At 44.9% G+C, this 12730-nt stretch overlaps 1 protein-coding gene across 14 annotated transcripts in view; it reads left to right on the top strand.

Moving 5' to 3' along the window:
• Positions 1-12730, top strand: part of LOC140467942 (EVI5-like protein) — a 340764-nt gene that overhangs the window by 145943 nt on the left and 182091 nt on the right. For all 14 annotated transcript variants that reach the window (XM_072564014.1, XM_072564018.1, XM_072564024.1 and 11 more), the window contains 2 exons: positions 2221-2410; positions 6343-6567. In XM_072564014.1, coding sequence (XP_072420115.1) covers positions 2221-2410; positions 6343-6567 — 415 coding nt within the window. The remainder of the gene's footprint in view (positions 1-2220; positions 2411-6342; positions 6568-12730) is intronic.

Here is a 12730-nt window from a genome sequence, read left to right as displayed (position 1 = left end):
GGCCAAAGGGCCTGTCCTGCGCTGTGATTTTCTATGCTCTATGTACAATCTGTCCTGGTTCACCCACGTTGAAGCACTGGTCAAGAAACACAACAATGCCTCTAAGACTTCAGGAGGCTAAGGAAATTTGGCATGTCTGTAAAAACTCTTGCTTGTGCTCACCCCTAGGCCCTGGGGATGCAGTTCCTGAGTGCAGGAACAAAGTTGCCATGTTTCAGTTGTATTGAAGACTGGTGAGACAGCATCTGAAGCATCGCGTGCCCCTTGTTGTGGGAAAGATGTACTTTTCATCGAGTCATTGGTGCAGGGTGGGACAGTGCTCTCAGGAGAGTTGAGGCAGCTAGGGCCTGTATTCTGAGGAGTTTAGAAGAATGAGATAATTTTAATAGAAGCTTAAATCCTTAAAGGGAACGACTGAGTAGATGTGGAAAGGCCATGGGTCAGAGTTAGGCAGCTTTTTGAAACTGAATAAGCATTTCTTCGACCGCATTGGATAATTCTCTCCACCCAGAGCTGTGGAGGCTTCGTCGCTGAGTATGTTCAGGAGTGAGATTGTTGGTTTTCACATCTGGCAAACCTTGAAGTGGTACGGGGATAGTGCAGAAAAGTGTTCATTTGGAAGGTTACCACAATCTCATTGAATAGCAGAGTGGGCTTGAGGGGTTGACTTTATTGAGGGGCTGCTACTTAGTTCTATGTATGGTCTTGTGTGTTTCTGAGATGTTCTATACAAATATTACAATTAAAGGAACCAATCTGTGTCCTGACCCGAGGTGATCCTGAGTGTGAATGACCATCTGTCCATGTTGCTTACTGTGTTACAATTGATAAGTGAACACTCAGTACAAAACATTGACTTTTAAAATTTAACTCCATTTAGATAACTTACCATTCTATTCTTCTGCCCAAAATGTGTCACCTCACACTTATCCATATTAAACTCTATCTCTCAAATTTTGATCTATTTGACTAACCTAACCATATCCATTTGTAAATTTCTTCTTTCTTTTTATTGTAATTTACTTTCTGACCTATTTTAGTGACCGCTGCAAATTTGGTTTCAGTACATTCTGTACCTGCTTCCAAGTTGTTAATATAGTTTGTAAATAGTAAGGCCTGAAGACTGAACTTTCTGGTACCCCTCTAGTTACAGTTTACCCATTTATCCCAAGGCTCTGCCTAGTGTTGGTTAGCCAATCCTCTATCCAACCTAACATGTTATCCCAACCCCACGTGATCTTAACTTATGTATTAACCTTTTTTGTTAAACATCTTAACAAAGGCTAGATATACTATAACTACAGGATCCCCATTATTCAGTTTGATGGGTCTTTGAAGAGCTCTCGCAAATTAGTCATACATGATTCATAAAATTATGCTGATTCCGATGGATTGTCTTTTAACTGTCCTGTTACTGTTCTTCTAATACAAGGGGGTCCCTTTACCAGTTAGTTTGTATTGTTGTCTTGTTTCTCCTTCCAAAGTGTGCTACTTTTGGGGAATAAGCATCAGTAAATTGATGGATGTGGCCCTGGAGCCAGTGCCACTGGCATTTAAGAAAATCTCACTGTTCTTGTGCCATTTGACACCCTGCTCCTGCGCTTTGTCTCTGCTCTTGCAATGCAGCCACTGTCTCCCTCCCATTCCGTTCCTTGCTCCTTCGTCCTTGGACATGGTGAGCGGTGGGAGCAGGGTAGACGAGGTATTGGAGTGGGAAATTTTTTTCAAAAAAAGGCTGTGAAGGCCAGGTTCCAAATTAATTCAGGAGATGAGGCAACACTGATGGTGCCCTCCTGCTTTGATGCGATGTCAGTGGCAATGCAGCTGTGTGGGTGGTATCTACAGTCACCTCCTTCAGCCAACACCCCTCCCCCCCCCCCCTCCCCCCCCCAAACCTTGGCTCTAACAATATAGTGCAATGCATCATAGTGAGCCACAAAGGTTGAAATGGGTTGACTGAAGCTATGCAAAGATTTTGTCTGGGGGTATGTTTGAGTGGGTATGTCAGTAGGTGTCAATATTTATATCTCACATTATTGTGGTTGCCTTAATTGCTGTTAGAGCGTTACAACATTCTCATTGAAGGGAGTAACCGTTGAGACTGCTGTGCCTGGTTCTGTAGTGAGGTAATCATTGACACGTTCTCTATATTTTACCAAGCTCTCTTATCCCATCAAAAGTCCGGATTCCTACTACAAATGTCTCTCTGACTTCCACTAGGTTGCTGGAGGCTGACAGTAAGTCGTTACGATCTGTGAATGGATCGCGGCGGAACAGCAGCGGCTCCCTCGTATCGAGCTCGTCGGCTTCGAGCAACTTGAGCCACTTGGAGGAGGACACCTGGATCCTGTGGGGCCGCCTCATCAATGAGTGGGAAGACGTGCGTAAAAAGAAAGAGAAACTGCTGAGGGTGAGTTACACAGGGAGGCTGGCAGATGGTCTCCGATATTACATGGCCAATCAGCTAAAACGAGAGGCCTTGCTTGATGATCAAAGCTCAGTCTTATCCAAGATAATGCAAGCCCTGATTGATTGATTGGTCCACATTCAACATTCGTTCCCTCAGTCACTGATGTCGAGTGACAGCAGTGTGTGACATTTGCAAGATGCAGTCCAAGAACTCAGCAAGATTCATTCCAACAAACACCTTAGAAATTCTCAACCTCTACAAGAACAAGGGAACACTACCTGCTGCAAGCCATACACTATCATGACTTGGACATTTGTTATTCTTTCACAATTACTGGGTCCAAATCCTGGAGCTCCCTCCCTGATAGCACTGTGGGTGCATTTGCAGCATATGGTCGTCAGCCCTTCAAGCAGAGCAGCTCACTGCATACACCTTGAAGGCAAACTGGGTGGGCAAGAAATGCTGATCTAGCCACTGACACATCTATCCCATGAACAAACACTGAACCAAAGTGGGCCATGAAGCCCTTCAATCCTGCTCTACCCTTCGGTAAGATCATGGCTGATCTGATTTTAACTGCAACTCTCATTCCTGCATAATACCACTTATAATTGGTCATTTCCTTTCAGTCCTGTCAAGCTAATTAGCTTCCATTCGATTCTAAGTAATTATGGTTCATGTTTATGGCTTTCGCACATTTGGGTTTTTCTGTCATCCGGAAGAGCCTGCCAATGATTTTTAAAAATTCCTCCTATTGTGCTTTAGGCCTGATTCCATCTCAACACAACTTCCAATTCGGGTGTGACTGTTCACAAAATTACAAATGTCAGTCTATTCCATGTCATTGCATGAAATAATTAAAGATGGTGTTCTGATCCCAGCTGATGTTATTAGTTGTCAAGTCGGATTCCAGATTGAAACCTAGCTTGATAGATCACGTTTTGATTTGTTTTAGTTTTAACTAAGTGCTCCCTCATCAAAACATAAGCACAAAATGTTATAATAAAATACCATTATTATTAAGCGAAATGAAAATCGATTAAACCAAGCTATCAATTGATTTAAAAAGGATCCAAGAGTTTTAACACACAGTTAAAGTATAATCCCATTGATCCCAGAACACACCTTGTAGAAATTGAAAAGAAAAATTACGTCTTTAGTATAATGCTTAAGGCAAGTGCCTGGTACAAAAACGCCACTTGTATCAGACTCTGCCTTTTAATACCACCGTAGGTTTAAGTCATGGGACTTCAACATAGACTGGAGCTGCAGATTGTTTCTTCCTGGAACTGCTACAGACCAGAGTTTATACAAAACCTGCTTTATCTAACCTCCGTTAGGGTTTTGTGATAACAACTCTGGTCACTCACTAGCTTTTAAGGTAATCTATATTTCTTTTCACTGTAACTTTCCCTTTCTCAGGAGCACTGGTTTGCATAACCATCTTCACTAAAAGGTTTTTGCAGAACTGCACAAAATTCAAAGTAAAACTAAAATGAAATCTCTTTCTGAGTATTGAGTGTTTCCGTTCAGTTTAAAAACATCTCCTCAGCTAAACTGGAGTTCAGTTGTCTTGTTCACTCATAAAACCTACTCATGTACATCCAAAAAAAAGTTAACTCCAAAGCTAGACTTCAACAACTTTTTCTAAAAGCAGTTACCATGGTGACAAAAATACTTACTGACATCAGACACACAGAAAGAAAGACTTTGCATTCCTTTTTGGTTTAGCTGGTCCTTACGGTAAGCATGGTCTTTATTTGAGTGAAAAATGTGTTCTCTGTTTAAGCAAAGAACCTGAGAATATTTAGTTTGCTGGTAAAATTAATCTGACAAACAATTGTCAGATTGGTATCCAAAATCTGAGGAAGTTCTTGAGCTGAGCACTTAAATACATCCCCCCCCCCCCCAGTGAATGGGAAGAAATGACATCTAATAGATGAAGGTGTACTAATTATGGGCGGCACAGTGGTTATAGCACTGCTGCCTCACAGCGCCAGAGACCTGGGTTCAACTCTAGCCTGAGGCGACTGACTGTGGGGAGTTTGCACGTTCTCCCCGTGTCTGCGTGGGTTTCCTCTGGGTGCTCCGGTTTCCTCCCACAGTCCAAAAATGTGCAGGTTAGGTGAATTGGCCATGCTAAATTGCCCGTAGTCTTGGTGAAGGTGTAAATGTAGGGGAATGGGTCTGGGTGGGTTGCGCTTTGGTGGGTTAGTGTGGACTTGTTGGGCCAAAAGGCCCATTTCCACACTCTAAGTAATCTAATCTAATGTGCTAATTCCTGATGTGTGTTCCTTAATATCAGGCTAAGCTGAAAGTCTGCTATTTACTGCATGGATGGGAATCTGTAACTCTTTTTTTCAAACTTTTTTTTTAATCCAGATATCCATCTCCTCTTATACTGGGATGTGAATGTGACAGACTGATAATATCATTGGTTAGCAATTCCTGATGCTCTGGGAATGTGGGTTTGTGGACGGCACGGTGGCACAGTGGTTAGCACTGCTGCCTCACAGCGCCAGAGACCCGGGTTCAATTCCCGCCTCAGGCGACTGACTGTGTGGAGTTTGCACGTCCTCCCCGTGTCTGCGTGGGTTTCCTCCGGGTGCTCCGGTTTCCTCCCACAGTCCAAAGATGTGCAGGTCAGGTGAATTGGCCATGCTAAATTGCCCGTAGTGTTAGGTAAGGGGTAAATGTAGGGGTATGGGTGGGTTGCGCTTCGACGGGTCGGTGTGGACTTGTTGGGCCGAAGGGCCTGTTTCCACACTGTAATCTAATCTAATCTAAAAAAAATCCCATTATGGCAGCTGGGGGAATTTTAATTGAATAAGTGAAAAGCTAGTCTCAGTAATGAAACCGTTGTCAATTGTTATGGAACCCATTTGGTTCGTCAATGTCTCTATGGGAAGAAAATCTGATTGTCCCAACCCTACTCCCTGCCAAAGTCAAAGTATGGGGAAATTGATTGTTAAATGAAGCAATGTAGCAAGTTAACAAGAAAGAGAAAAAAGAAATCCCTTTTAAACAGAATATCTGGGAATCTGACATCTGTGTTCCAGTGCAGACAATGGTTTGCTTTCACCTTTTGTTTTTGAGAGGAATTCTGAATTTGTGGATAACCATGTAGGATGAGCATCAGAGAAGGGAATTATTTCTTTGTAAGATTTTCATATAATGCTGGAATTGTAGACTGTCAGCTATAGCACACTACCTGCAGTACAGCAGTAGTTGGCATCTATATTTACCAATGTGCATTAGACAGGTCACAGCTTTTAATCATCATCATCATCATCATCATCCTGGCACACATTACCCATTCCTGCAGTTTACCCAAACAGTATTAGTCTTACAGAGAGAGATTGACCCCTTTACTCTCTGGAGTTGAGATGAATGAGAGGTGATCTAATTGAGGGATATAGGATGTTAAAAGGAATTGACAGTTCCTCTTACAGAACAATCCAGAATAGAGGTTCTAATTTTAGGATAAGTGGTAACAAATTGCAAACATAGTTGAGAAATTGCTTTCTCAAAGCGTTATGAATCAGTGGAATTAACTATCCCACATTGTGCAGTGTCATAAAACATTGAATAAGTTTAGGGAGGTGGTAGACAGATTTTCAATTAGCAGTGGGATGATGGGTCATGGAGAGCAGGTAGGAAAGTGGAGATCAGCCATGATCATAATCCAAGAGCAGAGCAGGTTCAGGCTGAATTGCCCACCTCTACTCCTCGTTCTGATGGTTTTAACTGTGATGCTCAATGTGGTGGATTCACTGATTTTTCTTTTTGGTGTCTGAATGACCTAGTTACCTTGACTAGGAGCAACAGGGCTTTTACAGCACATGAACTACTAGCCCAGCGCAAGTTAGCCTTTTCAGACAGCAGAAGAAAAATTTGAATAAGAGGATGAAAAAAATCTTGTTTCTTTTCAGGAGCTTATACGAAAAGGAATTCCCCATCATTTCCGGGGAATTGTCTGGCAATTGCTCTGCAACGCGACTGATATGCCAGTGAAAAATCAGTATTCCGAACTGCTGAAGATGACCTCTCCCTGTGAGAAGTTAATCCGGAGAGACATTGCACGGACTTACCCAGAGCATGACTTCTTTAAAGGACAGGACAGTCTTGGACAGGAGGTGCTCTTCAATGTGATGAAGGTGAGAGATGAGACTTCATTTCAACTCAACACCTGATTGCTTCTCTTCAGATGTTCTCCTCTTTCCCTTGCTGAAGATTTGTTAACGCCAATCTAGATTATTCCAAATCTCTTCTGGTCAGTGTCCTACCTCTTCATATTCCATAAACCTGAACTGATCTAATGCTCTGCTCATATCCAGATCTACACAGAGTTTTATTTTGATTCTTGGACTTCAGATGACTTGTTCCAAGAGTGCCTCAAATTTTAAATTCTGGCCAATGTTCAGTGACCTCCCTCTTGTCTATCTCTACATCCTCCAGCTCTAGCATCTCTCAAGGGGTGGTATCTTTCTTTACTTTGGGTCTTCTGTCCATTGTCCAATGTCTTCATCCCACAGTTAATACCTATGACTTCAGCTGTCTGAGGCCTAAGCTCTGGAGTTCCCCTCTGCTCTATCTAAACCTTTGTTTACTGTATAAATGCAGGTTCTAAAACCACACTGCTGAGTTATGAAGATGTTTTGCTAGAGTGTCCAAATGTCTTATCATAGACTGGAGAATTAATTTGATTTCGAAAGATATAATTGAAACTACATGGGGGGGGAGGGAGATATAATTTTGAAATATGCAGAATACTAATTGACCTGGACAGAGTTGATGTTGGGAAGATCTTTCCATTGGTTAGAAAGACTAGAACCCGAGGGCGTACCTTGGAGTAAAGGGAAGACCTTTATAGAACGGCGATAAGTAGAAATTTCTTCAGCTAGAGAGTGGTGAGTGCCTCAGAGGGCTGTGGAGAGAGGCCAGATCATTCAGTATATTTAAGATGGAGGTTCTTGGGGATCAAGGGTTACGGGGAGAAAGCAGGAGGATGGGGTTGAGAAATGTATCAGCCATGATTGAATGGTGGAGCAGACTCGATGGGCTGAATGGCCTAATTTCTGCTCCTTTGTCTTATTGTCTAACTGACCTAACAGATGCACTCATCCTGCAGTGTGTCCATCCCTTCCTGTGGCTGGTGGTGCAGTGGCTGTTGTGTCTCACTCCACAACAGATTGGGGAACAGGCTACCCTTTGTGCTCTTGTTAATTCTGATCTTTGATTATACTAGGTCTTGCTCATAAAGGATGTGTGAATTAAATTATTCTATATTAACTTTAAAAAAACCTGGGAGCTCAGTAAACGTTGACAGATTAAGTAAGTGGGAAAATCAGTGTGAGCAGATGGAGTTCCATGTGGGTGACATTGAGATGTCATCCACTTTGGACCTGAAAGAGGATCAAACACTCAACACAATGATAAGGTAGGAATTGTGGAACAGCCAAAGGAAATCACCAAAAATTACTTGGAGTGCAAGAAGTAACTAAAAATTAAAACAATATCAGTCTTTGTTTCAGGGTTTGAGCGCAAGGTGTTGAAAGTTGCATTACAACAAGAATGCAACTCTAAACTACTTTCAGTACTGCATTCAGATCTGCGTATTGTCCCTTAAGAGGTAAATTGACCTCGGAGAGAGTGCGATGCAGATCCCACAGAGGCAAGATTAGAGTGGTGCTGGAAAAGCACAGCAGGTCAGGCAGCATCTGAGGAACAGGAAAATTGCCGTTTCAGGCAGAAGCCCTTCATCAGGAATGAAGCTGAGAGCCTCAGGGGTGGAGAGATAAATGGGAGGGGGTGTGGGGCTGGGGGGAAGGTAGCTGAGAGTGCAATAAGTGGATGGAGCTAGGATAAAGATGATAGGTCGGAGAGGAAGATGGAGTGGATAGGTGGGAAGGAAGATGGACAGGTAATGAGGATAGTGCTGAGCTGGAAGGTTGGAACTGGGGGGAGGGGGTGGGGAAATGGTGAAACTGGTAAAGTTCACATTGATGCCCTGGTGTTGAAGTGTTCTGAGGCGGAAGATGAGGCGTTCTTGCTCCAGGCGTTGGGTGGTGAGGGAGTGGTGGTGGAGGAAGCCCAGGACCTCCATGTCCTCGGCAGAGTGCGAGGGGGAGTTGAAATGTTCGGACAAGCGGTGGTGTGGTTGATTGGTGCGGGTGTCCCGGAGATGTTCCCTAAAGCGCTCTGTGAGGAGGCATCCAGTCTCCCCAATGTAGAGGAGACCGCATCGGGAGTAACGGATACAATAAATTACATTGGTGGATGTACAGGTAAAACTTTGGATGTGGAAGACTGCTTTGGGGCCTTGGTTGGAGGGGAGGGTGAAGGTGTGGGCGCAGGTTTTGCAATTCCTGCGGTGGCAGGGGAAGGTGCCAGGACGGGAGGGTGGGTTGGGGGACGTGGACCTGACCAGGTAGTCACGGAGGGAATGGATAGCGGATCAGAATGGGAGGGAAATATATCCCTGGTGGCGGAGGATGATGTGATGCATATGGAGGTTGTTGGGGTGAAAGGTAAGGACCGGGGGGAATCTGTCCTTGTTACGGTTGGAGGGGTGGGTTTGAGGGCGGAGGTGTGGGACATGGATGAGATGTGTTGGAGTGCATCTTCAACCACATCAGGGAGGAAGTTGTGGTCTTTAAAGAAGGAGGTCATCTGGTGTGTTCTGTGGTGGAACTGGTCCTCCGGAGATGCAGCAGAGGCGGAGGAACTGGGAATAGGGGATAGTATTTCTGCAGGAGGCAGGGTGGGAGGAGGTGTAATCCAGGTAGCTGTGGGAATCGGTGGGTTTGTCGAAAATATCTGCTGAGTCGGGCACTGTTGATGGAGATGGGGAGGTCCAGGAAGGGGAGGGAGGTGTCAGAGATGGTCCAGGTGAATTTAAGGTCGGGGTGGAATGTGTTGGTGAAGTTGATGAACTGCTCAACCTCCTCGTGGGAGTATGAGGTGGCGCCGATGCGGTCATCAATGTAGCGGAGGAAAAAGTGGGGAATGGTACCAGTTTAACTATGGATGATGTTCTACATAGCCGACTGGGGCCCATACAGGTGCCTATGGCTGCCCCTTTTGTCTGGAGGGAGTGGGAGGATTCGAAGGAGAAATTGTTGAGGGTGAGAACCAGTTCAGCCAAATGAATGAGTGTGTCAGTGGAAGGATACTGTTGAGAACGTCGGGAGAGGAAGAAACGGAGGGCTTGGAGGCCCTGGTCATGGCGGATGGAGGTGTAGAGGGATTGGATATCCATGGTGAAGATGAGGCATTGGGGGGGCCAGGGAAACGGAAGTCTTGGAGGAGGTGGAGGGGGTAGACAGATTGAGGCGGTTAACGTCTCAGCAGCAGTTGGAAATGAAGAGATCGAGGGCAGGTAATAGGCCAGCACGGGGTGTCCAGATGGGTGGAGTGTGTTGGAGGTGGGCAAAGGGGTCCTTGGAAGGTGGGCAGGAGTCCTGATTGTGAAAGTAAGCTCGGAGGCGGCAGAAGAATCGTTCGATTCCCACAGAGGTACAGGGGAACAAATTACCAAACTGTGATTGTATTCACTTCATGATGAAGTAAAGGTTGAGGCGATCTAATTGTTTTCAGTCATAATTAAAGGAGTTGATGAGATGGATGAAGGGGAACCATTTCCCTTGGGGAGTTGAAAACAAGGGGCAGAACTGTAAAATTAGGATTAATGTATTCATTGACGGTATGTGAAGGATGATCCCTTAAGTGTGAACCAGGGCATGTTCCAGACACCAAGATTAGCAAGTGCTCATTGGAACATAATTTAAGGGATTGGTTTTTGCCAGTAAACAGAGAGGAGAGCTGACTGGAGTTTGTATTGAACTATTAACCACAAATAAACACTTGTAGCAGGCACACTGACTCTGCTGATATTAAACAGATGACTAGTACTACAATGTTTGGGAGTAATACAAACAGTGAAGGATATCAGGCAGCACCTATGGAAACACATCCAAATGTGATTCAGAAAGACTTTCCACTCACCATTCTCATTCTCTCACTGCCAGATTTGTTGAGCATGTCCTGTTTTTTATTTCAGACTTCCAGCAGTTTTGCTTTTTCTCGGTAGGAGGTGATACCAGGATGCAGTTCTTCGCAAAGAATAGTGAAAATCTGGAACTCTCTGCTGTCTTCTTTCCCACTTCTCCTCCTGCTCTCATGTGCCTGTTCTCTTTCCCCATTCACTCCACCTGGTAGTGAAGGTATAGATTTTTGTCCAAGTAAAGTTAGTAAAAGGTGTGGAACTAGACAATAGACAATAGACAATAGATGCAGGAGTAGGCCATTCAGCCCTTCGAGCCTGCACCGCCATTCAATATGATCATGGCTGATCATTCCCAATCAGTATCCTGTTCCAGCCTTATCTCCATAACCCTTGACTCCACTATCTTTAAGAGCTCTATCCAATTCTTTCTTCAATGAATCCAGAGACTGGGCCTCCACTGCCCTCTGGAGCAGAGCATTCCACACAGCCACCACTCTCTGGGTGAAGACGTTTCTCCTCATCTCTGTCCTAAATGGTCTACCCCGTATTTTTAAGCTGTGTCCTCTGGTTCGGCACTCCCCCATCAGCGGAAATATGTTTCCTCCTGCCAGAGTGTCCAATCCTTTCATAATCCTATACGTTTCAATCAGATCCCCTCTCAGCCTTCTAAACTCAAGGGGATACAAGCCCAGTCGCTTCAGTCTTTCCGTGTAAGGCAACTAGATTAAAAAAACGGGCAGATCAGGCTGTCGGTCCTCATTCAGGCAGGTTAGCATCATCTCTGGGTCCAGCATATTGTATCCCTCAGTTCAATCCCCTCATTCAACTGGGAGCCTTCATTTCACTTTGCAGTACTCAGTAGGTCATTGTTAAAATCAGACCACAACACTGTTCACAAGCAGAAACTGAGGCTTGAGGACCCAGTCCAGAAAATAGTGCAGTGTTGCTCTGAGAGACTGCTCTGAGAGTCTGTGGACTGGTTCATATTCAAGAACTCAGCAGCTAACCTAAACGTGTATGCTCCTACCATTGCAGCCTTCGTTAGTAAGTACACGGGTGACTGCATGCTGAAGAGGTAAATCAGAGTGTTGTCTGACCGGAAACCGTGGATGGACCGGGAGATCCACTCCTCCTCGAGTCCAGGTCGGAGGTGTTCCAGTCGGGTGACCCTGACCTTTACAGGAAATCCAGGTCTGCCCTTCACAAGGCCATCAGAGACACCAAACTAAGCTTGAGGTGCAGACTAACTACCTGGACACGTGTTTGTGGCAAGGCTTACATGACATCATTGGCTACAAATAACGTTGAACATATAATATATCCCTCCTTGGAGAGTCCAATGCATTCTATGCTTGCTTTGAACAGAAGCTCAGTGAAATGCAGTCACCTGTACTCTCTGTCACTATCACAGATGTTAGATCTGCTGTCTTTAAAGGTGAACTCATGGAATGCGGCCGTCCCAGATGGATTCTTTGGCCATGCACTCTGATCCTGTGGGGGCCAGTTGACAGGAGTATTTGCAGACACCTTTAACCTCTCGTTGCTATGTTCTAAAGTCCCCATCTGCTTCAATAAGATCTCCTTCATCCCAGTGCTACAGAAAGGCCATGCAGTGTGCCTCAATGACTACCATCTGGTGTCTCTGACCTCCATGATTGAGGTGCTTTGAGAGGTTGGTCACTGTTAATGTCCCCTTCAGCACCCAGATTGCATTGATCCCTTGCAATTCGCCTCCTGGTGGAATGTGTCCATGGCACGCACCATCTCTCAGGCCCCACACTCCTCCCTGGAACATCTGGACAACAAGGATACCTATATCAGGCTCCCACTTATTGACTACAGGTCTGCCTTCAACATCACTATTGCAAACAAAGTCCTCTCCAAACTTGGGGACCGAGGTCTCTGCTCTGCATTCCCCCCCCGCCCACCGAAACTGGATTCTCAAACAGACCACAGTGAACACAGCCCAAACCAGCCTCCCATCTATACTTCCTGCTGCAGAGGAAAAGGAACCAACATCATCAAAGACCCATCCCACTCTGGTTATACCTAGCAACACCTAATGATAATCTTCCACACTGGTGCCTTGCAGAGGGGTGTACTCTGTCACCTACTGTACTCCTTATACATACACAATCATGTGGCTAAACTTTACACCAACTCCATTTACAAGTTTGCTGACGACACCACCATTGTCGGTTGGATCTCTTACAATGAGGTGGAGTACAGGAAAGAAATTGAGTGTTTAATGGCATGGTGTGAAGAGATGGCAATCTCTCCATCAATGTGAATAAAACGAGAGTGTGGAGGGC

This window comes from Chiloscyllium punctatum, chromosome 46 (assembly GCF_047496795.1).
Source record: "Chiloscyllium punctatum isolate Juve2018m chromosome 46, sChiPun1.3, whole genome shotgun sequence".
NCBI lineage: Eukaryota > Metazoa > Chordata > Chondrichthyes > Orectolobiformes > Hemiscylliidae > Chiloscyllium > Chiloscyllium punctatum.
This window is presented reverse-complemented; position numbering and strand designations above follow the sequence as displayed.